The sequence below is a fragment of the Acanthochromis polyacanthus genome, chromosome 17 (genome assembly GCF_021347895.1).
Source record: "Acanthochromis polyacanthus isolate Apoly-LR-REF ecotype Palm Island chromosome 17, KAUST_Apoly_ChrSc, whole genome shotgun sequence".
In the NCBI taxonomy this organism is placed as follows: Eukaryota; Metazoa; Chordata; class Actinopteri; family Pomacentridae; genus Acanthochromis; species Acanthochromis polyacanthus.
Genome location: NC_067129.1, coordinates 5,283,359 through 5,308,963, shown reverse-complemented (window position 1 = coordinate 5,308,963; position 25,605 = coordinate 5,283,359). Strand labels below are relative to the sequence as shown.

The following is a 25,605-nucleotide window of genomic DNA, read 5'->3' as shown; positions in this document are numbered from 1 at the left end:
GTAACAGTGTCAAGGCTCACAGCCAAGTAGTTTTAGACTTGGTGACTGACTCACAGTGCGGAGATACAGAGGAGGAAATTATCCAGCGTCACGTTTTGTTCATTATTTACTGGTGTTCCTGCCACGGGGCTCAGGTCTGGTGTTAGAGTCAGCGCTGAGGTATTTTAAAGTGTCTGCTCACCCTAAACTTCATGCTACTGATAAAGCAAATGTGATACAAATAAGGAAATCCTTTTGGCATTAAGCTGGCAGAAGGAAATCTTATGTCAGATTAAGTTAATTGTTATCTAAATGAGAGGAAAGTATAAAACTGACCCTCTTACTGTGTGACAATATGGTAACCCTGCTAATCCCTGTAAAACCCACTACTGCTAAAATAGAACATCAAGTTTAATTTTTTTTCTATATTTGGGTTTTACAGATTATATCAGAATATATTAATTTTTTTAATTATTAGTTTTTATCATTTTTATTTAAATATATACGCACATATTTTTTTCTCATTTTTTCTATATTTGGATTTTAAAGATTATATATATATATATATATATATATATATATATTATTAGTTTTTATTATTTACATATAAATGCATGTATTTTTTATCATTTCATCTTCATTGTGCTCTTAAATAGTCTACAAGAGGGACTGAGGGAGTTGATATTTGAAGATCAGAGGGACTGTCAGACAAAAGCACGGCCTATATATGAAAACATATATAATGTCACGTATTAATCATTGTTCTAAAGGTATGATGAGAATGTTGCAGCACTCACTCAACCAGAAACGCTGCTTGATGACGGACTGCTGCTCAGTGAAAGGAGGACAGTCTTTTGTTTGTGGGATTTTATTTAACGTCAGACTCTTTCACAACTTTTTTAAAGGTACAGACTTGACCCTGAACTTTTTTAAACTCCATCACACGTAACCTTCTGAATGCAAAAACCCACATGCAGGTGTGAAAGCCATGTTATAATATTCAAAACACAAAATTCCACTACATTTTTGGAGTCACAGGAAGAATAATTGTTTTTTTCTACTTTCTGATTGTCCTGAAATTACTCAATAACCAAATCAAGTTTTAAAATCATGATAGTTCAGCAAAGTCACTTTATTTAACATGTCTTAAAGATAAAGTGTATACCCTGATAAGATTATAGAAAAAAATTAAATAAAATAATTTGGTGCTCTTTGGCACAGCTGGAAAGTCACAAAAATTCAGTGGCTTTTTGGCTGAAATGCAGGCAGTGTTTACACAGAGCAAATTAATTAATCAATAATATAGGAAATATCGGAAGGAATTCCGCTCATGTTTTTCTATGATAAATGGCAGGGCTGTGTTGTTTGCACAGAGGTGCAGGACTTTATAATTCAGTGAAAAATGAGCCCACAGCGAGTAAAAATGTGAGTGAAAAGCGCCCAGAAACTGGTTCAGAAACTGTTTCTAATAATTAATAGTGCTTGATCAATAATGTGTTGGCTAACTGAAGAATGTTTGCATCCCAGTTAACAATAGTTTTGTGTCCTCTGTGTGTTGAACAGGTGATGGACCTTGCTTGGGCTCGCGGCTTCCTAACCAGCCTTACAAATGGATGTCCTACAAAGAGGTTAGTGCCACTCAAGGGACGTCTTATCACTCTGTGACCACAACAGTTTCAGCGCTATCTGAGAGCAGGAAAAGCTTTAGAGGACGGGGAACTCTAAAAAGAGATGTCCAGCACATGGAAAGTACCCCAGGCAAAGCTGCACACTGTTTCTAGAGATGGTCTTACAGTTATGAATCATTCAGAGAGCTGTTTACAGCACTGCCACCTTTGCATTTTTTTCAAGGTAAAATTGGTCCACACATCATTTTCTGTAAAGGCAATTCTGTGAAATGGCATTTCCGGCTTCCGAGAAATGTCTTTGTCACTTATCATCTTTGTAGTGACGTTTAATCGGGTCTTTCAGGTATCCTTCAGGTGTAGTTTGAAACCCGTGCACCATGGAGGCTCAGTCTGACTAGCAACCAAGTACGACATCGTCACCAGGCTCCACCGAATACCTGCAATGTGCAAACGCTGCTATAAAAAGAAAACTAAGCTAAAAACCACTCACTGAAATTATAAATTAAAGAACAGACTCCAAACTATAAAGAACTTCTTTGGTAACTGTTTATTCTCTGGATAATATGAAGGATGTCTTGTATTCTGGATTTGCTGGAGGTCTTTACCCTCCTATCCTCCAGCAACAGCGATTGCACATATAAGCTGCATCGGTGCTATTGTTGACTTATTGGCTTCTTCCGAATAAGATTTTTATTCAGTTTGCTTTAAAAAATGTCCCTGAAGGTGCAATTTGAGACAAGAGAATTTACAAAAATATACGTTTTGTTTAGACGCATGACAACAATGTTTAAAACAGAAACGTGACAATGCAAGAAAGAGCTGAAACACAAGGTGGTGTAATGGCAGAAACGGCAAAAACACGCCTTTTTCAAAAAAAAATTGTGTATAGGGAAGACCGACAATCCTGTCCTGGTGGCAGAAGCATACAGTAATTATACAAAAATATGTGTATCCTTTTCTAGAAAGGAGGTTATTATTCAAAGTTGCTTTGACAGGAAAGTAATGAAACAAAATAAAAGTTCATAATATTTCAATAAAAGACAGATAAATAATATGCTACAACATGTTGCATAGACAGAACAGAGTCTTTTCACAGTGATATGTACATTTTCACTTATTTTTAATGTTACGGAGTGGAAAAACTATTGCCTTCCTTGAGAGTTTACCCAGTGATACTGAAACAAAGACACCAGAGAAAATAGAATAAAAAGTAAATAGTAAAAAATACTGAGTTTGTGCTGAATGCAAGGCTAGATGTAGATGGAAAGTCAGAACACAGGTGTCTCTTGGAACATTGTGGTTAGTTTACTGCTTGCTGGATGTGCTCCCTCGGATAACATACAAACGTCAAACAGTGTTTTCAGTGTAAAAAGTCAGTCTTGGCAATGTCTGTTCAGGGCCAAAATCTGCATGTTATTGGTTGATTTCGTCTATAGAACCATGGATGTAAGTATACCAGTGTATCCTAACTGGCACACATGCAGTTGTCAAAGTTCCATCTTCTAGTACTGTTACTTCCGAATATTGTGTGGAAAAGAATTTGTCATTCAGTTCCCGGTGAAGCTAAAAAATAAAAAAAAAACTTCCAAAATCCCTTGAAGCAGTTTCAGGTTGAGACAAACCTATCAGCGCAGGAGGGAACCTGACATGTTTTGGAAAGTCACTGGAGCGGCGGTGGTGGCTGGAGGGAAATTTTATTTAGACAAGGGATGTAGTAAGCTACAGTAGATAACGTGAGGATTACGCCACCCTCAACATTTATCTGTGACATCATGTCATTTTACAAGAGAATCGTAGGCGGGCGGCTTGTTGTTTTTTTTCTTTATTCCGCTATGATTCTTAGATCAGCCAGACAGATCTGGACGTGTTTATAGTTTCACTTAGCGAGACGCCGCCTTTTATAATAACCGATTATTCCACGCTGGAAAAGAAGATGCAAGACGTCCGCTGAAATGTGGAACATGCCAGAGCTATTGTGCAACCTTCTTTGCCGTTCAAACAGAGCAACGTGAATCATGTTTTCGCTGATATATTTGGAATCACGGTAACTTGAGAAATGGGATTGTGGCAATTCAGCAGTTTACGGAGAATGTGATGCATTTCACCAGAAATGAAAACTGTTATGTGTTGGGTTTTATATCTGGTGACAAATGGAGCTCATACTGTAACCAACACCAGCATGGGAGACCCATTTTTGGTCCGAGCACCGAATGATGTGAAGACCCTTTTGAAACCCATGTTTTTTGGTGGGTTTTCGTTCGTTTATGCCCGACAAAACAACAGACCGCAGCTTTTATTCCAAATTATTACCAGAGAAGGTCACTTTATTTCCCTTTACTACTAAATAGTACCAAATAAGCCAAATAAGCTTATGAACACCAAGAAACATCCTACTGTTTAATTCCCATGGAAAAATAACAGTGGAAGGAAGAGACAGACTATGCACTGTTCAAATAGGGCGTAGTATGTTCTCAGTGTTTGTTTGGTTTTGTCCAATCGTCTATCCCATCTTTCCACTCCATAGGTGACAGCCCGGGCGGAGCATCTGGGTTCAGGTCTTCTGCACCAGGGCTGCCAGCCCAACCCCAACCAGTTCATAGGAGTGTTTGCTCAGAACAGACCCGAGGTGATTGCCACTCTATGTCTCAGTGTTTGTCTCTTCACATTTTGTGTTGTTCATCACCGTTTTGCCTGTTAGACTCGGTTTCTCCCAAGTTCTCTGCTTCACTGTGGAATGCTCTTATTGCTGTTTTTTTCTCTCTTCAACAGTAAATATACATTGACTCTCCAATCATTGATTTAAGCCCTAAAACTCACCACTTCTCAGATTTACAAGATTTTTCACCTTCAATATAATCCCTTCCTGTCTTAAAATGACTTGGATAGCTCTACACCATTACTTCATCTAGAATATACAGATCTATGAAGTCCCTACCTCCCACTAGTTGCAGCTTGAGCATACCGGCTCACCTACATCTCTACTCAAACGCCGTAAAATTCCTTTGTTCCACTTGATAACAAGTTGTCTTGCTCAAGTCTTGCACGTTTGAACTGGAAACTAGAGAGGAATAATAAGATGTAACGCCCCACCCTGCACGCTGACCACAATGGTTGCTTAAGTTTGTAAAATATGGAACTAAGGATGTCTGAATCTGTATTTTTCAGACTGAGTAATCATTGCACTGCACTTTCTTGGTGAAAGTGCTCAGGGTCAGCATCGACTGTCTTCCAGCATATAAAAAGCACCATCCAGACATGCTAGCAAGATAAAAAGCATATTTTTTTACTCAATGAGGTCTTTAGAACCAGAAATATCCGCATATGCACAGTCTAAAAGTGTGCATGAAGAAAGGATGAATGAACTCTAACCGCTGAACTTGTGTGTGATTGCAGTGGATCATCTCTGAGCTAGCCTGCTACACCTACTCCATGGTGGTGGTTCCTCTTTATGACACACTAGGTGCAGATGCCATACGGTTCATCATTAACACCGGTAAGAACACACAAAGTAAAAACCGATACAAGCCGCAGCCATGTAAGGAGAATAAGCAGTTCACGTCTTGTGAAAGGAGCAAACCACAAAGCCTGTAGCTAAATATCTGAATTACACTTACAGTTACTGCAGATACAGTATGTGTGTGTGTGTGTGTGTGTTTGCATCAGTGTGACTGACTCAGGCAGCAGCTTTCAGCAGTGGAGCTCCCCTCACTGGTGACTGAGAGCATCTTTTTCATGTAGATGTGCAGTGTTGCTCTGTGGATTCAAATGTGTTTAAAAACTGAAATCATCATGAAAATAGTCAGAGCTGGGCAGTTAACCGTATAGACTTATACAGAACTGAATGCAAGTGTTGGAAAATGAAATGGACTGAACCTTTTACTGAACTGAATATAGTGAAAAATGTCAGAGCAGGAATTCAACTGAATGAATCTTGGAATTGAACCATTTATGCCGGCATTCATAGGAGAAGTTAAGCTGCCCAGCTAGCATTTGTGAACATCAGCGTTTGTCCTTAGTGTGCTTGTGGTGGACTAAAAGGCTAGTTAGTGGTTCTTGTTTAGAAATACTTGTTGAATTCATTGTTAGTTCAGTCAGGGGTGCTACTACACTTTATTTTGGTTAAGGGTTTTTGTTGTAATTACCTTTTATTTTCTTCTAGTAAATTAATATCAACTTCTGGGTAAAATTTGCTTTCGGTAATGTTTTGTTCTCTTATTTCGGTAGCTCCAATTTGTGTTTAACCCCCTCGTTTTTGTATTTTATTGTGAATATACCCCTTTCAAAATAAATTCCAGCCCCTCGCAGCGTTGGTTTTACTTTCTTTTGTCGTCATCCGGTTACCCTGGACAGCCGGGTCGTAACAGTCATAGAAATAGTCACAGCTGGGCGATTAATCGTATAAATTTATACAAAACTGAATGCAAATGAACTTTTTAATTGAACTGAATATAGTGAAAAATGTCAGAGCAGGAAATAGACTGAATGAATTTTTGAATTGAAGACAAGAGTGGATTAAAAAGATCATCTGAATGACTTTGACATGTTAAATTCTCTGTCAGCTCCCTTATCAATCAGAAATCAGACAAGCTTTCACCTGAATTCCCACTCCGCCTTTGTTTTGTTCCTTTTTCGTTCCTTATGTTTATTTGCCGATATTCACACAAGGGTGCGTGGGCTCTTGTGTGCTTCTTTCTCTTCAGCTGACATCTCCACAGTCATCTGCGACAAAGTAGAGAAAGCTCAGGTGCTTTTGGAGAACGTGGAGCGGAAGGAGACCCCCGGCCTGCGAAGAATCATCCTGATGGACGCCTTCGACTCTGCCCTCGTGGAGCACGGCAAGAGCTGTGGCGTCCATGTGCAGGCCATGCAGGAAGTCGAGGTAAGACACACAGGAAAAGCGCATCGGGACGAGTTTGGTTTGGAAGTTAGCTCAGTCCAAAAGATGCAAAATGCTTCAAGTAACACTGTGTAAAGTATGTAAAGTGGTCACAGCTGGGTTGCTCATTTACAGGAGCAACAAAATAATGGTCTGAATTACTTATCTTCTCTCCATGCAGATTAGTAACTAACCCCATCGTCTGCACTTTGACTGTCAGTGCAGCTGCATTTAACTGGACTGTTCCTGCAGTAATGGCTGCCGCGATGATACACTTTTTTAGTCTGGTAGGAGTCAAGAATTTGCAGAAATGGAATCTGTAGCTAGACAAAACAACCTGATTTTTCGACATGACCATGGGCGTGTATAAAGGATGAATAAGATGTTTATCTGCTTATCTCTGGCGCCACAGAATCTAAAACATGTGCCACATCACAAACACGAAGACAGACAGCACTTACTGCAGTTAAATTCACTGCCGTTCGTTGCTTTGCCTTTGCGTAGGAAGCGTGTATTTAGAGTAATTTTACTGCTTTACGGATAATGCGTCTTGGCTTAATCCCAAAAAAAAACAGGCGTGTGAAATCAGACAGTCGCTTTTAAAGGGTAATTTAAGTGAAATGCTTTCTTGGTTGCTTTCTTGAAATAACGACAAAGTGTGCAAGTATGTAATTTGAAAAAATCATTGTTTCAGCACAATGAAAACACGAGCAGCAGGAAGCCAATGCAAACACAATAAAAGTCTTGAGTCTCATGTGCACATCACTATCATGTTTCTGTAATGATCAACCTTCATGGAAGTCATTCAAGCGTGCCAACATCACAGACAGCTGGCTCGTCTTGTTTACCAAGTGCCCGACCTCTGAAAGAAATGAGTTACAGGAAATGCTGCTGAGTTCTAAAATGTGTTTACATTCCATAAGTGTTTGGCTTTTGGTTACCAAGTGATGAGAATTGTAAAAACTCATCTACAATATGGTGTCTTTGGTCTTGAAAAATTCCTGACTGACGCACTTTTCAGCAGAATGTTTAATATTTCATGTTAAAATTTCAATAGAATATAGGAAATCATGCCAAAGTTCTTTGTGATATCATTTTAATTTTTTTTTCGTATGCCGAAGATTACTAGTAATATTTATTTCATGTTGTCTTTTGCAGGCTCTGGGCAGAGAGCACTACAGAAAACCTATAGTAAGTACAACCGATTCCAAATTCTGTTTTATGCTGGATGTACAGTAAAACTATTTGAACCCTGCTAGCAGGCAGGTTCAGCACATGCATGACTGGGCTTTGATAAACTAATCATTGGCTTGTCTAGATGTTTCAAATATTGTTGGATGAATGAGGCAAATTCTGAGGGTTTGTAAAGAAACTGGCAGAAGTTGTCATGACACAGTTGAGCTATATCAGCTAAAATCACTGCACAGCTGTTGTTAGAGCCTTGGCGAAAACGGTAAACTTGCGAAACAGCAATCATATTTATACCGTATGAGCTCTTTCTACAATGCACAATCAATAGTTCTGCCTCTAAAATCCTCCAAGGCTGTTTTAATCAAAATATTCTACCCACTGAATGATTTTCCAGGATTTGAGTAAAAACAAAGATGGCAGGTTGTGAACTCCCTTGATAGAAAGTAGTGGTTTTCTGGGGTTCACATTGCTGTTTTTTATGATAAACAAAGATGATTTCTTTCTGTTTGAGATAAATACAGATTTGATTGATTTCACAGCACATGCAGCTGAAATTATTTACAATCTGTCAAGTGATTTATGTCATAATTTGTAGCTACATATCAGCCCCACCCTCGGGCTACGTAGCATTCAAGCTAATAGATGAGACGTTGACTTGAAATAGTAACTACACTGAATGTATTTGGATGAAAGTGACTTGATGGCATTGTAAATACTCATAAACACTACACAAACTGCTGCTAGAAAGGCACTGAGCCCATGACGGCACAGACAGCTCAACATATACAAACAGCTGTTGAGGAAGCTGCAAGACGTAGAAGTTCATCTCATGACACGTCTTCTGACCTGATGCAATTATGTTTTTTCTCCGCAGCCACCAGCCCCAGATGACCTGTCCATTGTGTGTTTCACCAGTGGAACCACAGGTAATGGTTGTGCGATTTGCATGGATATCATGCATCATTTGTGTTCGGTGCTGCAGAGTCACATGCCAGTCATTCTGGGATGCAGGTGATGCGGCCAGCTGCTGGCAACGCTGTCTGTATCTCTGTGATTTACAGGAAATGGAGTATCATCATTCATAGTTTAATATAAATAAAGAAAATATATGAAATGGTAGGCCAAAAAAAGCCTAAAATGGATTTAAACCTGCTTCCTAGTGCCCCAAACCCCAGCTTCAGTATCGTCTCCCTCACTGACGTCAATCCAAACTATATTTTATACTTATATAACACATACTTCTTCAAAGTGGTAAGGTCACTGACTGCTGTGGGACTTCTTTGTGTATTCACAGGACAAGTTACACCAGTCAGTGGCATTAAAACCACTGACAGGTGAAGTAAATGATGATCTTCTGTTGTTGAACTTAACAGCATTACGTGGATGTTTTCTTTGAGCCCCAGCGTCAGCCGCCTTCCCCAGTAGGGCCACACACCACACCACACCACACCACACCACACTGTAAAAACTGCTCAGGAAGGAACACGATACAAAAGCCAGGGCGTTGATCTGGTCACTTAACTCCCCAAATCCCAACCAGAAGCATTGAAAAAAGTATAAAATAGAGTTAACCAAGGTGTTAAGAGCACACTGAAAACACAGAAACGGGTTTGTTCAACTAAATTAAAATATCAGTCAAAGCACAGTTGGTCGATTTAAGATAATGCTGTATTCTTCATTATAAGGTTGCACAGGACGGACTGCTGATGATACACCTTGGCCTACCAATGAATTTTAATGAAAATTCCCCTTAAGGCCACTGATTGCTTTCTCCTAAATCAGCACAAGTTAAAATGTGCCACATACATTAATATTTCCGTGTGACAAAATGAGTTCATTAGTCTAAAGTAGGGCACATATGGCTGCACAACACAAACATCCACCCTTTGCTTTGTTTTTGATGTTGATCTCATGTGACTCAGTGGAACCGGCATGTCAGTGACACGGTTGAATTCAGGCAGTGTGCCAGTTCAAACTGGGCTCACCCATGCCGAAAATAGAAGCACTCATTGTTGGGTGCTGTCCATTAAACACGCCATTATTAATAACAAAACAAAGTATCAGCTGTTGAAAATAGTTCATATTTAAGCTACTGTCAGCATTTAATATGCACTTTCACAATCACAGGATGGTTTATTGACTAAATACTGTGAATCCAAAGCACTTCATGCTGTAAATGCTTGAAGGCATTGAAGTTCTCTTCACCACCTAAACACGAAAACCTGCCAGTGCGTTTGAAAACCACAAAAAAATCTGCAGAATGAAAGCTTGAAACTGTAAAAACACAAAGAAGCATCAGCTTTTAAACTTTTACTTAATCTTATAAACATCTAAGCTTAAAATCTGGATTTTTTTTATGCAACTTATGGTATTCTAGACTTCTTATTTAACAGTTTGAAATAATCAGATTCTTTAAAAAAAAATGGGAGCCTCTGACTCAGTTGTGACCAACAGTAATATGGTCAAAACAAGGAAAGCACTCAAAGTGCAGTCCTCCACCAAGGCTGCTCAGTTATTGTATGATTTCTGACAGATGTGTTCACTTGTTATCATAGTTACAGTGATGTCGTGGTGCCATCTCACAATGATACAGAAATCTTTAACAAATCCATGGATCCAGACTGTCAAAATCTAATCAGTTGTTCCTTGCCTCATGTCTGACCTTCCCGAAAAATTTTATTAAAATCTGTTGGTCTGTTTTTGAGTAATGTTTTAAGTAATGTTGCAAACGGACAGATGTTCCTTAGCAGAGTAATCAAAGGGCTTTTCGGTTGAACTGCAGGCTGTGTTTGAGCAGATAGGAGAAAAGTATAAATATCTAACATATCTAACACCTGTGGGCACTCGAAAAAACTAATTTTTTTAAGTTAGAATTTCTAGAAATAAGTAATCAGAGAAATTGCACTTTCATTTTTTCTTTTTTAACGATTTAAGATGGTACTTTATTGAGTTCTCTCTACTTCTAGCCATGGTTGGGCTGCTTTGAAAGAGGTGCAGGACTTTATATTGCAGCGATAAAAGATCTCAGAGTGAGCAAAAATGTGACAAAAATAAACACCAGATTCAGAGGGTTAAACTTTTGCTCTCCTAAGAAAGATACTGATAGTGAATTAAAAATCAGTCAGAAATACAATATAGGGCCATTTCTGTGTGTTAATTTAAAAAATACAACAAAGAAATTCACTTTAAAATTCACGTTAGCCATGCTCTAATTGCAGAGATTGATGATGTGTTTATTTGAATGCTCCGCTTCACGGGAGAAATGAGGGCAGGCATTTACTGTAAATGAAATTCCTTCTTATCAAGCAGAAGGATCTGATAGCGAGGCAGTCATTTACTCTTGCCTCATTTCATAAATGTCCACTCTGGATTCCCCAGCGTGTTCTGTCATGTCAGACGGCTACGTTTTCCTGTGGGCGAGAAAGCTCTGATGCGTTTTTTCAGGAGCTCATGGCACAGCAGTAACCACTATGGAAACCAGCAGACAGACATGGAATGGAAAACAGGTCATGTGAGGACCCGCTGGTGTCAGTTTACAAGTGACACCAGCTGCAGCTCTTCCCACACTCAGGGTCTGTTGAGAACGCTGCCCTCCACTGGCAGTGACGGAGACCTGCAGCAGCCTCTCCAACACAAGGCGTCAATTTCCTCAGCTGGCCCTGCGTTTCTCGAGAATTCCCTCCGTCTTTGTTGCGACATGAGTTCAGTCTTGAGCTTCCAAGATTGCTCACAGCTGTGGAGGTCCGATGACATCTCGGAAAGAGGAACGCTTTATTAAAAATGAGCCGTTGCTTCAGCTAAACCACAGTGTGTAAAAATAGTTGGTTGAGCAGGAATGACAACACTGTAACAAAAAAAAAGTTTTTTAGTGTGTGTTATAGGAAATGCCCAAAACACAAGAACCCTGATGCAAGGACTGTTCTGTTTTCCTCAGGGGAAAGTGATTTTTTCGTGACGTATATTTCCATTGTTCCATCCTAGTTTTCCGCTTGAAATAGCAATGACAAAATCTGGAAATTTAAGTGTTTTTTAAATTATATGTTTGTAGGTTTGGGGGCAGAATAACTTGAAAAAAGAGTTAATGGCTCAAAGGTTAATGGCTCATTCATTTAAAATTGTGGCTTTAGGGGAAGATTACAAAAACAAATAGATAAATAAACAAGCAAACAAATAAATAACAGGATTATATATATAAATAAATGATAATAACAATACTAATAATAATAATAATAGTAGTATAATAAGGACATTTTAACAATGCATACACAGTATACCCAACAGTAATATGTAATATGTCACACTTTTAAAATAGTGGTTGCAGATGAAGATTAAAAAATACACACATACATACATACATACATCTAATAATAATAATAATGGCATGATACCACACATACACAGTTCTGGAGATAATTGTTAGACCGCTGTGACCACTGTTTTCTGTCTCTTCTTTTATTTGTTGCTGCCTTCTCTTTTTAAGGCTGTAATGGACGACTGTCTGTTTTGCTTTTTCCACACCGGCCAGCAGCGGTTCTCTCACTGTATCTTTTTGTTAAGCACCAAAAAGATTGTCTATATATCATTTCACAATTCTCCACTTTTATTCACTGTTGAGTCATGATTCAGTTTGGATTACTTATTGACTTTACAGATTGAGCGCAAAATAACGGTGATTTTAAAAACTGTTTTCGGCTCTAGTGTGACTTTAGAAACTTTTACAGCCTCATATTTTTTTAAACAGAAGTAACTGCATTATTGAATTATTCTAAGATTTTCCTCATGTCTTCTGAAAGATTATGTAATTATTGAACCACTATGATAAAAGTCTAACAAGATGATTAATGTTGGAGGCCTGTAAAGTGGACTTTTTAAGAGAGAAAAAAAACATATTTATATATAATATGCAGACTCATCAATCAGTAGCCTGTGCCACTGCTTACAGTATTTGGCATCACTTCTGATTGTGATAGCTAATGCACTGTACATGTGATATTGTGCACTTTTACAGCCAAAAATGCAACAAAAGCTCCTTTGGTAACACAAATCGTACTCGGGTTTCAAGGGTAAATACAAGTGTAGATGAATTTCTGCGGAGCCACGTGTGTTTTTCCAAATCATTCCTTGGGGCTCACCCTTCAATTAGTTTATGCCTCCTGGGGCAGGTGAAGAGAGTTTCAATTGTGTGATGTTGCTGCATGTTTTTTTTCCTGGCTGCTCACACAGGAAACCCAAAAGGAGTCATGCTGACCCATGGGAACGTGGTGGCAGATTTCTCAGGCTTCCTCAAAGTAACAGACGTGAGTTGCCCCCTTTTCTCTGGAAGTCCTTCATACCAAATCCCCCTCTTGTTGTTTAATGTAGGGATCTGTCTTTGTTTGGTTTTCCAACCCCTGCTTATTAAATTCCTGTGTTGTAAGGACATTTTAAAGTCATCTGATTGTCTTTTCCCTCTCTCTGTGTCCTGCAGAAAGTCATTTTCCCCAACCAGGACGATTGCCTCATTTCCTTCCTGCCACTGGCTCACATGTTTGAGAGACTGATCGAGGTAAATGGGCTGAACTGAGATATGGGACCACAGGAATGAGATAGTTGTGTGTTTATGAGTTTCAGGATGTGAGCGGGGGCAGAGGAAGGATCTCTGTAGGAGGATTGACACTGAACGTGGGCGTCAATAATGTGGTTTGTGGGTGGAGAAAAGAGTGGGACGAAAGCCTTAATCCTCCCATTTTTCTTTGTTCGTGGAGTTTCGCTTTCCAACTCCGAGGACGTCATACATGCATTTTACAGCCAGGAGTGAATAAGTTGCATCATGTACTAGTCTATTAAAACACACACACACACACACACACACACACACACACACACACACACACACACACACAGCATGCAGATAAGAGCATCTAATCTTGCATGTACAAAAAAACATCTTTATATAAAGAGTAAATCAAGTTAACCCTCCTGTTGTCCTCATTTACAGGCACCAAAAAATATTGTTTCCTTGTCTGAAAAAAATCCAAAAATTCATCAAAATAATTTCCCAAATTTCTGAAAATTTGCAGAACCTTCAGGAAGAAAATTCCAATAATTCCTTTAAAGTTTTATTTTAAAAAAATCCTACAAATTTGGTAAGAAAATTCTTGTAAATATTTTTCAAAATGAGTAAACATCAACTAAAGAAGTCCTGCAAATATCTAAAGTGATAACATATATATCAGTAAGAACATTTTTAACATTTCTTTTTTGTCTACCAAAAAATTTTCAAAGATTTCCCCAAAATTTTGAAAATGTAGACATCACAAGTTTCCCTGTGATTTTTTTTTCTTTCCACATTTTCAAACTAACACTGGTAAATTCTGACCCGCAGCACAACACGAGTGTTAAAGCGGACACAACATTTACACACACCGCAGAATCCATTCACTCCCACACCTAAATTATGCCTCCTTTGCTGTTCCTCCTCTCATATTTATCTATTGGTGCAGCTGCAGCCTGAAGAGTTACATTTTTGGACAGCAAACTGCTTGTTTTCACTGTGAAAGAGCCTACTGTTGGGCTGAGGGAAAAATGTTCAGTTTCAGTTTTAGTCAGTTTGGATCCAGCTAGCACAGTTACTGTAAGAGAAACACCTCCCTGAATTTCCACCCATCATGCCACATGGATACTTACTCTGTCTTGAGGTTTCAGAAACCCAGTGAAGAATTTAAATACACATGAAATCAGGAATGTCTGGTTGAAATACAGCAGTGTTTTTCTTCATCTTTGACCACTTTACAAAATAGTGCAACGTATTGCATCGCTCCAGAAAGCCAGCAGTCACCTGGTTGAGTGTAAACATAAAACAGGTCCATATTCAGTCACTAAAACCACAATCTTTACCGCTCCGATCTAAACCCTATATAACAGAGGGTAAACATTACATCCCCATGTCTTCGTGACGACAGTTATTTGTCTGACAAACACACGTGTGTGCAGTGAAATCCACGTCAAACAGAATCACCAAAGATTGCATTTCACCTCAACAGCCCTATGTAGTCAGATAAATCTGCAAAGTAAACATCTGCACCGCGGTTAACGTCGCATACAGTGCAGTTGTTGTGGCAAGTCTTCGCTTACTTGTGTTTCTGCTGAGGTTTTTTTTTTTATCCACTGAGGTAGCTTCATGCCAGTAGTAACAATCCAAAGACAAACTGGCATTATGTAGTTACTTACTGTGTATTTGCTGAAGCCAAAGCCTGTCAGTCTAGACTTCTGGGTTATGCTTTGGCTGCTTTTCACCCCAGACAGACATAAAACCAGACATCAAATACTATACAGCTAAAAGTTATGTCGAGTTTGTGTTCCCTTTTTTGTTTGTCTACGTAATTGACCTTAAGCCCTGCTGAAACTTTTAAATGCTCTGTAAAGTCTATGTAGCATTATTAAAATAAGTGGATGGCTGGGTTTATTCAAATAATTTCCTCCGGGGTGAGTAAAGTAGATCTTATCTGAAGTAGATCTTATGCATTTGTGTGCCTCACGTCGCTGTGGTCAAACGAGTCGCATCAGGTTGGACCAGTCTTTGTTTGCATGTAGCGCGCATCAGATTCAGACACAGGAAACCCAACAAGCAGCGCATCAGATCACACAACGGAAGCAGATTCGACAGTCCCGCACAAACACACCACTCTAAATTTGATGCCTGTGACGTCTCAATCAAAAGATAAAACGAGGGTGAGTGTTGGGTTCTGCTGTGTGACTGTGTGAAATCAGAAAAAGGCCACGTGTGCGGCATTTTCACGTAGTTACCCGACAACAAAATATGTGTGCAGAATTAATCCTGACACAGGGAAGGTGGCACAATCTGCAAATGATCTGCGAAGGAGTGTGTGGTTTTTGTGTGTGTGAAAAAGACAAAAATTGCTTTGAAGGTCAGGCGTAGTTCTCACTTTAAACAGATTTCTGCCATCTTACCACCATGATGCAGCAAAATTTGCAAGCTGCACACAAGCACATTGCTCTTCTGATTTGCTGGTTGTTGCTTTTCTGAGTCATAGTTGTTAAAATCTTACCAGCAGCACCACCCTTGTTTCTTCCTTCTGGGGCAGGATGCAGAGTTTGTGAGGAGTAGTGACAGTTTGAGGTTTCACAGATCATTAGTAAATCCTGTCTGACTGATTCACTTCCTCTTCTGCTAACTTGAGTAAGAGATGCCCAAATGAATATCACACAGAGAAATCATGCCTCAGTGTATGCACTAGGGTGCCTTGTTGAAAATAAAGAAAATTCCCACCACCTCTCCTTAACTGGCTGAAACATTTTGGTAGATGTGAGAAAAATAATATCACACATAGAAACAGTGTTTTAATACTCTTTTTTTTTAGCTCCCCATGAGAAAATCGAGTCTTTTCACATTTTTAACATGTCCATATATTGTATTTTTATATGCCAGAAGACATTTCCACCTCAAAACTGCAGCGTACCAATGACTGTCTCAAAAAAAATGGATTCATACTTCTGAGGTTTCATACAAAACAAGGAAAGCTCAGAGAGCACAGTGCTCAGCCAAGGCTGCTGTGTCCTTGTATGATTTCTGACGGATGAAACCTTTAATAAAAAATGACCTTGCACTGAGCACAGGCATGTTTTATGCATGTGTATGTTATGTACGGATACCAAATGGTGTGACCTTAATATGTAGCGGGCGGCAGGAGTTGATAGGACTCAGAAACACCCCCACAGTTTAATCAGTTCTGTCTGTGATTGATTTCCGACGGATAAATCCGCAATGGTCAATATCTAGTAGCAATCATGTGATCATCAGCAGGCAGCTGACGTTGTGTTCATTTGTTGTCATAGCTACAGTGACGTAGTGATGCTATCGCGCAATGATACAGAAATCCTTAGCATGTCCGTGGATCCAGACTATAAGCTGCATCACTGTCAAAATCTAATTCGTTGGTCCTTGTATCATTTCTGACCTTCCCTGAAAATTTCATCAAAATCCGTAAGTCCGTTTTTGAGTAGTGTTGCTAACAGACAAACTGACAGACAGAAAAAAAACAACACCAATCGTCACATAACTAATATAAAGAACCAGTTGGCACCTTGCAGGGAGAGTCTTTCTGTAGCATTATTCTTCCTTAGGAGTAGTTTCGGGTACGGATATATGTGGCTGAATTACTCCAACGTTACAACTTGCTGTTGTGTAGCGTGGAGTAGTTTTATAGCATCTGAGCAGAGTTGTAGGGAAGCTGGTGTGCTTGAGCTGCAGTGAGTAGTGATGAGGAAAGAGGTAGAAAAGAAAACAACGGTGTAGAATAACATTTAAGCCATTTTAATGCAGGACGGGATTATTTTTATTGAAAAAAAATTAAAACTTTGGTAGACAGATGAGTTGTTAGGGCCTAAATCAATGACAGAAGAGGGACTTTAAAGTGTTTCACTTGAGTGTTTCCATTTTACACTAGTTTCATCTTCTATTGATGAGAAATAAATGATGAGAAATCAGTGTAGCATCACTTTGCTTTGTCCTGTTTCCTTCCCATTAATGATGGGGTGACCCCTCAGAGTTACGTTGTGAACCACTAGAGCTGACCTCATTACAAGCTGGGAAGTACTGAGTGAATTTTTGCAGAACAACTACTTCTGTTTTGATTCCTTAAGCACATTCACCTGATAACATTTGTATCTTTACTCATATAGGATTTTATACTACAAACTTTATAAATGTTACTGTACTGATGCTTTCACTTAAGTAAACACAGTGTACATTTTCCATTATTTTTGGTTAACTCTAAAAAAAATACATGTAGATCTTAGAGTGTAAATTCTTCTTATTTTTCTGCCTAAAAATCACTGAAACAGTCAGGCAACTTAAAAACAAAAAACAACCAAAAAAAAAACCCCCACCATCCAGAGCATCACAATTTAAAAACACGACGGAGACGTTGCATGCAAACTGGCAGGTTCCTCTTTTTGTCACATGACTTCAGACTGGTGTGGGAACGAGAATCTTTGACCAACGGTATGATGACAGATTTATAGACTGGTATGTCACATGGTGTGGTTTTCAGAATACACCCACTAATGTTGTGCAAATTTGCTGAGTTTCTCATTAAAGCCCTTTGGATGGTTGTTTTGAAAAGAGCAATTCAAGTGAAGTTCACTTCCAATAATTTTCTGAGTTTCTTGTAATACTATGACTTTGATGTTTTTTTATGACTTCCACATCTAAATGTTACCAAGTATTTAGAGCAGTTCCTATAATAGGCTTATGTCTAAAAACTCCTCTTACAGCACTAAGATTTTTTTCTGCAAAGATACCAGATACTGTAGCTTTAACGGTGTTAAGCTCACTATTTGTGTTCTGTGTGTGTTTGCAGTCTGTGGTGTACTGCCATGGAGGACGGATCGGGTTCTATCAGGGCGACATCCGTCTCCTCCCAGACGACATGAAGGCCCTGCGGCCGACCATTTTCCCCGTGGTGCCTCGACTGCTCAACCGCATGTATGACAAGGTGAGATGAGCAAATACACAGAAGGCTTTCAAAGAGGCCGCGGTTTGCTCGTGCCACTGGAGATGAAGCAGTTAAGCTTCCTCTTATTACTGAGGGTTTCTTAAGAAAAACAGAAAACTGGACGTGATTGAGAAACACAGGTGTAAAATGAAATGTAATTGTTTTCTTTATTAGTCATGCAAAGATCATCTTCAGTGATGTAGCCATGGCTAAGTAAAGTTTCTTCTAAAAAGCAGTTTATGTCAAAAAAAACCTCATAATGATAAGAGAGAGGAGGTTCTTGTGCCTCCTTCCTGAGAATTCAGAGCAGTTTACATGAAATAAATGCACATGCTTTTAACAACTGGATTGAATCAGGACTTCTCCAGTAAAAAAACAAAAAACAAACCTGTTTCATATTTGTCTCCTCTGCAGATTTTCAGCCAGGCGAACACCCCATTGAAGCGTTGGCTTCTCAACTTCGCTGCCAAGAGAAAAGGTGCTGAGGTCAGCAGCGGGATCATTCGTAGTGACAGCATCTGGGACAAAATCTTCTTCAGTAAGATTCAGGTAAGCAGGGTTTCCCTAAATCCCTAAGCGGAATGCACAGCGTCTGTCACTCGTGACATTGTGGACATGTGTTACGACAGCTGTTGTTATCCTACAGCAACAACAACACCGCAACATACACACTCCTGTATACTCAGTGTGTGCAGTCTTTTACCTTTAATACCACCACACTCTGTTGGATTAATTCCTGTATATTTCTAAACCAAGATTCTGAAATGTAAAAGTTAAAGCAAATGACAGATCTCACTACTGCAATCTAGACATTTCTGTAGCTTTAGCGCGGCACCAGGATGTTTTTGACCACATCAGTAACAGCTTTTGTGTATGTGTTGTTTGCCTTTTAAATAAAACACACCTTGCAAGCCTGCAGCCATTTTGTAACATCTGTCAGTATAAATAAGCAGGTGTAGAAGATAAATAGCTATACTTGCCTGCATGTTCCTGTTAGAGCAGCGGTGTCAAACTCATTTTAGTTCAGGTTCCACATTCAGCCCAATTTGATCTCAAGTGGACCGGACCAGTAAAATCACAGCAAAATAACCTATGAATAACAACAACTACAACTTTTTCTTTTGTTTTATTGCAAAAAAGTACATTCTGAAAATGTTTACATTTAAGGAATAATCTTTTTGCAAAAGACAGCTAGAAATTTCTTATGAATAAATTCAATTTCAACAACATTATGCCTCAGTTTATTATTTACACATTACAACTTACAGAGTGTCTACAAATGAACAAAGCATTTAGTCATAGGTATGTATGGTCAAAATGACAAAAGTCAGACTAAAAGAAGACGAAAAACACCAAAAACAAGACAAAATATTACAAAAACGAGACTCAAAATGACAAAAACGAGACACAAAACGACAAAAAAATGAGACAAGCAACATGAAACAAAACAAAAAAGAGAAAAAATTAGACAAAAAAATTCAAAAGTGACAAAAAAATGGAAACAAAATGACAAAAATAAGACAAAAAACACAAACGAGACAAAAAAAAGACGCACAAAATGACAAAAACCAGAAACAAAACGACAAAAACGTGAGGCAAACAACAAAAATCAGATAAAAAACAACAAAAACGAGACAAAATATTATAAAAATGAGATAATCAATGACAAAAGAACAATGAACAATCTCGTATTTGACTTTAGGACGAGAACAACTTGCTGAATAGGAACCTCTGGTGGGCCGGTTTTGGCCAGCGGACCGCATGTTTGACAGCCCTGCTTTAGAGTGTCTTAAGTATTTCTCTACAATATGAAATACTCACGATGGAAATTCTTTTTATTTATTGAGCATTTATGAAGAGTTTTACACTTAAGAACACAGTTAATCAGCTTCATCAGGACTGTCTGGGTGTAATTTGTTTAGATTTCACTCACAGTAACGAAGCAAAGCCGCCAACCGCCAATAAAGTCTGATTACTAAATCCTGAAACTTTCTTTGCTTTCTCACTTTCATACAGAAAATAATGACCCCTGTGTGTTAATCGTGTGTTCCCACCTTGTACAGGCCAGTCTGGGAGGAAGGCTGAGGATGATTATAACAGGAGCGGCTCCTACCTCACCCACCGTCCTGGGATTCCTCAGAGCAGCTCTGGGATGCCAGGTCAGACCCATGGACACATGCTTTTATTTTTTTTGCTTCTAGAATCCTGATTAACTAATAAATTACCTAAGCTGATGTCGAGCTATCACAGCCATCAAATGAAGATAGGAATGAGCTTGTAGTGGTGGACCTGCAGAGAATTATCACTTGAATCTGCAGCTCCGTTTGGCTTTATGAGCTGTATAGTGAGTTTCGGCCACCTGTTTAGCTGTCCGTCCTGCTGTTTTAATGTTTGGATTCGCTCAGCAACCCTCCTGTTGTCTTCATTTACAGGCACCAAAAAATATTGTTTCCTGATCTGAAAATAATCCAAAAAATTAATCAAAAAATTCCCCAAATTTCTGAAAATTTGCAAAACCTTCGGGGAGAAAATTTAAATAATTCCTTAAAAATTTCTCTTAAAAGTCTTATTTAAAAAATGGCAAAAAAATTCTTGTAAATATTTTCAAAAAAATTGTAAAAGTCTTCCAAAAAAACACTAAAAATATCTAAAATGATTACATATATATATATCAGTAAAACTTCTATTTTCTTTAAGAACATTCACATAAAAATCAACCAAAATCCAGCGAATTTCGCTGGATTTTGGTTGATTTTTATGTGAGTGTTCTTAAGAAACATTTTAAACCTTTTTTTTCCCCACCAAAAAATGTTCAAAGATTTCCCAAAAATGTTGAAAATATGGACATTAGAAGTTTCACTTTCACTTTTTTTTTCCCCCCCACATTTTCAAACTTTAAGATGGGTCAGTTTTGACCTGCAGGACAACACAAGGGTTAAAGACCAGTTGGTGAACACAGTGGAGCAGTGGTCAGTTAAATGACCTCAGTTTCAGGGACTGAAATTTGAATTCATCTTCCCAAAGATTCATTCAATCTGTGTACCACCAGAATACAACAATATCAGATACATGTGACAGTAAACTATGCATTGGTGTTCATTTTCCCAACCTTGTCTTGTGTGCAGGTGTACGAGGCGTATGGCCAGACAGAGTGCACAGCTGGCTGCACCTTCACCACACCTGGAGACTGGACCCCAGGTGAGCGTTTATGCGACAGGCCTAGAAAGCTTCGGCTGGACTGACTGCACTTATTCACTCGACTGTAGCCTCAATTTAAAGGTCATGAAGTGATGAAATAAGCCATAATCTTAAGGATGAACAGCTCTTATGCTTCAAGAGTGTTTAACCGAGGTCAGTGAGTTTATACACCTAATAAGTCACTTTTTATTTCTTTGCGCTGTGCTATCAGACTCCCTATCTTTCAAAGCCAAACACTCCCAACTGGGACAGGCCGCTGCAGTGCTGGGGCCAGTGGCACTCATATGATGATGTAACGACTCAGACACTCAAGCTGTATCTGCTCTCCTCCAAGTAAATCATTTATGGATTCAGTCCTGTGGAAATAAAATAGCGCAGGGTGAGGGTGAGGCGGTTGTATCCGGTAGTTTCAGGGAGAAAAACAGAGAGGCCTGGAAGTGTGAGACAGACAGAGAAGAAAGAGCTGTTGGGCCACATTATTAACAGACTTAATGCCCGATTAGGTGATTTCCAACATCAACAAGTGGATAAAAACAGCCAGTAGCTGTCAAAACTGCCTGTATTTGCTCTCTCAGTGTGTTGCATTGTTGTATTACACAATCTCTTGTTGAAGTAATTTCCCATGTGATTTCTATGCACTTGTGTTAGGTATTAGAGACATTTAGCATAAAACAAAAGGAGCAAAGCATTTTTATCACTCTTTTTTTCTTATTCCAGAGCTCAAAGGGCAAATTTAATTTGTGTTTTCTAAGTTCTATGGAGGAAGTTGTATCAGTGGAAGGAATGCTGTTGGACTAATTTGGTATCGTGACAGTTGCACAAATATGGTGCCCTCTTCCTTCCAGTGACAGCTGATTGCACAACATACCCGATGGAAAAAGAAAAACAGTTCCATATTTTTGGCCCACAATCAAATGCACATTAGAGTCCGGCGATGAGTCAGAAACTGTGAAAGTCAGCATTTTGTACGCAGCACTTGTATGTTCTGTTCATGACCAAACATCTGTCATGTTCGCTTTAAAAGAGGAGTTCAATCTGTGTGAAAATCAGCTAATGCTGAACTTACTGACATTTGTGGTTAGACAACATGTTGAAAATGAGCTTTCCCAACTGACTGTAGACATAATAGTGTAGACTTCTTTGAATTTGAATTCCTTAGCGTTGCTTCTTTTTGGTCAAATTACTGAGCAACGGTGCACTCTTACACTGTACACTTCACACTAAAAAAAAAATGACTGAGTGAGTAGAAATTACTCACTTTAAAACATTCTCTGGAAAGTAGAGGCTCTGCTTTTATGTCAGTGCTTTTTGAGACTGAGGATGAATGAAGCGAGCACATGACACATATCGTACATCACGCCATATCATGAGAAACCACAAGGTATCAGTATGTGATGAGTATCTGAATCAGGAGAGCCAGTCATTACAAAGAACTGTGAGAAAATGCTCTCTTAGTGGAATCAAAATATAGTCCTGCATCACCCCCTGCTGCTCACTTCTGATATTTCATGACACATCTGTTTGTCTGTGATAAAATATGATCATTCATTTTATTTTATATAAATAAACAGACATTAAGTTTGGTTTGGCTTTGTGCAAATGCAGACTGTCCCTCCTCTTCACATATTTGTTGAATATGTAATTAAAGCTAAAGTAAGTTGTTTGTTTATGGTGGAGGGGGCATTGGATTGTTAAAATTATGAAAAAAAAGAAAAGAAAAAGTGAGCTGCTGAGTTTCTAATGTCTGCTTTTGTACTGTTTATTAGGCCATGTTGGGGCTCCGCTGCCATGTAACCTCATCAAACTGGTGGATGTTCCTGAGAAGAACTACTTTGCTTCAAAGGGAGAGGGAGAGGTAAGCACAGTGATTTCAAAAGGAAGAAACATACATACTGTATATGTACGTATGTGTGAGTACAGTATGTGGGTCAATTTGTAATTGCAGGACTTTTTGTAATGTAGTTGACATTTTTGCTGTTTTCAGGCCTAAAATCAACACGGCCACCCATAAGCAAACACTACATGACATTTTTACAGAAAGATTCTTCTAAATATTATATATACAGCTGAGTAAAATTGAAATTGAAAGTTATTTATAAAGTTATTGTAGTATACCTGCTGATGTGATAAATCCACACTTGACTCACTCACTACTTTATAATAAATAACTCAGAAAGCCTTGGAGTCTGGCCAGTCTTTTCTTCAGGAGGAGATGACATCATGAGGAGCAGGTCATGTGATCTGGAATTGACGCACTTCCTTGAGAGGTGTTTTTGTAACGGATAACTTAGTTGGTGATGATTTCTCGATACAATTAGTTATTTTCCACATAAAATTTAATACAATGCCAAAAAGAAATATCTGTCACGATTATGTCAATAAAAAGAACACAATCAGAACTATTTTAATAAGTTTATTTTATTATTGTTTAACTAATTAGAAGGTTTGGTTGACATTTTAGTCATTTTTTATTAATAAGTGATTTTTTTCCATAATAAATAATGATGGAATTTGTACAGACATGATCATAATGAACATAAAAAACTTTTTTTTTTAACTTTTTTAAACTAAAAGTGTATGCAAATTATATCCCATGGACTTCAAAAGTCCCTCAATTGTGTACTGATGCATGTGTGTTTTCATGAAGCATTTAAAGTACTGCAACACCGCTATGACTTAAATTTCTTAAAGTGACAGGTAAAAAGAAGGCCAAATATTAGGCAACATTTGACAATTTTGCTGAAGCACTTAGACAGCAGAAATGGGAAAGATGTGGTTTATATAAGATGTAATGTATTACCTTTGTTAGTGTTTCCACAGGATAGAAAGCCTTTATTCTTTTCCTCTAACCTCTACTTATCTAAACTGTCTTCCAGGTTTGTGTGAAGGGACCAAACGTGTTTAAGGGCTACCTTAAAGACCCGGAGAGAACGGCAGAGACGCTGGATGCAGACAGCTGGCTCCACACCGGGGACATCGGCAAATGGTTGCCTGTGAGTACATCCAACATTACATTCTAGCATCTTATTCATACTTTGTGCTTACATGGGAACTTTTCATCCTGTTTATTTCATCCTCTCATCATCACTTCTTCTTCTGTAGAACGGCACGCTGAAGATCATTGACAGGAAAAAGCACATCTTCAAGCTGGCACAGGGTGAATACATTTCCCCCGAGAAGATCGAGAACATCTACATCAGGAGTCAACCTGTGGCGCAGCTCTATGTTCATGGAGATAGCCTGCAGGTGAGGATGCTAACATCACACACACACAGAGCATCTTAAAGTGCTTTACTTGAGTGTTTCCATATTAGACTACTACACTTCATCTTCTGTTGATGAGAAAACAGTGTAGCATAACTTTGCTTTGTCTTCTTTCCTCCCTGTTAATACTGGGGTTATGTTATGAACCACTACAACTGGCCTAATTGCTAAAAGCTGAGAAATACCGAATGAAAACTACCAAACTGTAGTTAAGCTAGCTTCACCAAGAGCAGCTGTAGCTATAAAATGTTGTTCATGCACTGAAGCATGAATCTAATCATGTTGTGCACAATAAGTTACTTACAAGTGTCACTTTTTTGCAGAACAACTACTTTTTCTTTGACTCTTTAAGCACATTTACCTAATAACACCTGTACTTTAGCTCATATAGGACACTAACATCACACACAGAGTATTTTAATCCCTCAGAAATATTAATAGGAGCAGGTTTCTTGCTCAGATTCTTGCTTTTCAGGGCCTTAATGTGATGCATGGCTCCTGAGAGTATGTCTGGCTGTGACTTATGTTGTGTTGATTTTCAAGTTGGATCAAGACCCAATTCTTTAACCTTTCCTCAAATGTCTTGTATGTTTTTTTTCAGTCCTGTTTGGTAGGAATCGTGGTTCCCGACCCTGAGGTTATGCCTGAATGGGCCAAGAAGAAAGGCATGTTGGGTACCTACAAAGACCTGTGTAAAAACACGGTACGTGGCCGAAGAACAGTTGACACTCCTGATAAAATATACTGGAGGTTAGTGAGAAATTTAACTAAAATAATTTGCTTCTTTTGTTTACAGCAATTAAAGAAGGCAATCCTTGAAGATTTGGTGCGTTTGGGCAAAGCCAGTGGCCTCCATTCTTTTGAGCAGGTAGGCAGTTATATGTAAAATATTTCTGCTTTTAAAGTTCTTTGACCTTATGAAGTACATATCAGTAATATCTCCAGTAGGATCTGTTTGATCTTGTCGTAATAT

General features: G+C 38.7%; 1 protein-coding gene across 2 annotated transcripts in view; it reads left to right on the top strand.

Annotated features, from left to right (window-relative positions):
- The window catches only part of acsl6 (acyl-CoA synthetase long chain family member 6), a 48,629-nt gene that overhangs the window by 19,185 nt on the left and 3,839 nt on the right, over positions 1 to 25,605 (top strand). For both annotated transcript variants that reach the window (XM_022205976.2, XM_051937421.1), the window contains exons 4-20: positions 1,543 to 1,607; positions 4,132 to 4,233; positions 5,001 to 5,100; positions 6,308 to 6,486; positions 7,642 to 7,674; positions 8,549 to 8,600; positions 12,898 to 12,971; positions 13,142 to 13,219; positions 18,036 to 18,170; positions 18,585 to 18,719; positions 20,234 to 20,329; positions 21,296 to 21,368; positions 23,135 to 23,223; positions 24,245 to 24,361; positions 24,471 to 24,614; positions 25,234 to 25,335; positions 25,429 to 25,500. In XM_022205976.2, coding sequence (XP_022061668.1) covers positions 1,543 to 1,607; positions 4,132 to 4,233; positions 5,001 to 5,100; positions 6,308 to 6,486; positions 7,642 to 7,674; positions 8,549 to 8,600; positions 12,898 to 12,971; positions 13,142 to 13,219; positions 18,036 to 18,170; positions 18,585 to 18,719; positions 20,234 to 20,329; positions 21,296 to 21,368; positions 23,135 to 23,223; positions 24,245 to 24,361; positions 24,471 to 24,614; positions 25,234 to 25,335; positions 25,429 to 25,500 — 1,646 coding nt within the window. The remainder of the gene's footprint in view (positions 1 to 1,542; positions 1,608 to 4,131; positions 4,234 to 5,000; positions 5,101 to 6,307; positions 6,487 to 7,641; positions 7,675 to 8,548; positions 8,601 to 12,897; positions 12,972 to 13,141; positions 13,220 to 18,035; positions 18,171 to 18,584; positions 18,720 to 20,233; positions 20,330 to 21,295; positions 21,369 to 23,134; positions 23,224 to 24,244; positions 24,362 to 24,470; positions 24,615 to 25,233; positions 25,336 to 25,428; positions 25,501 to 25,605) is intronic.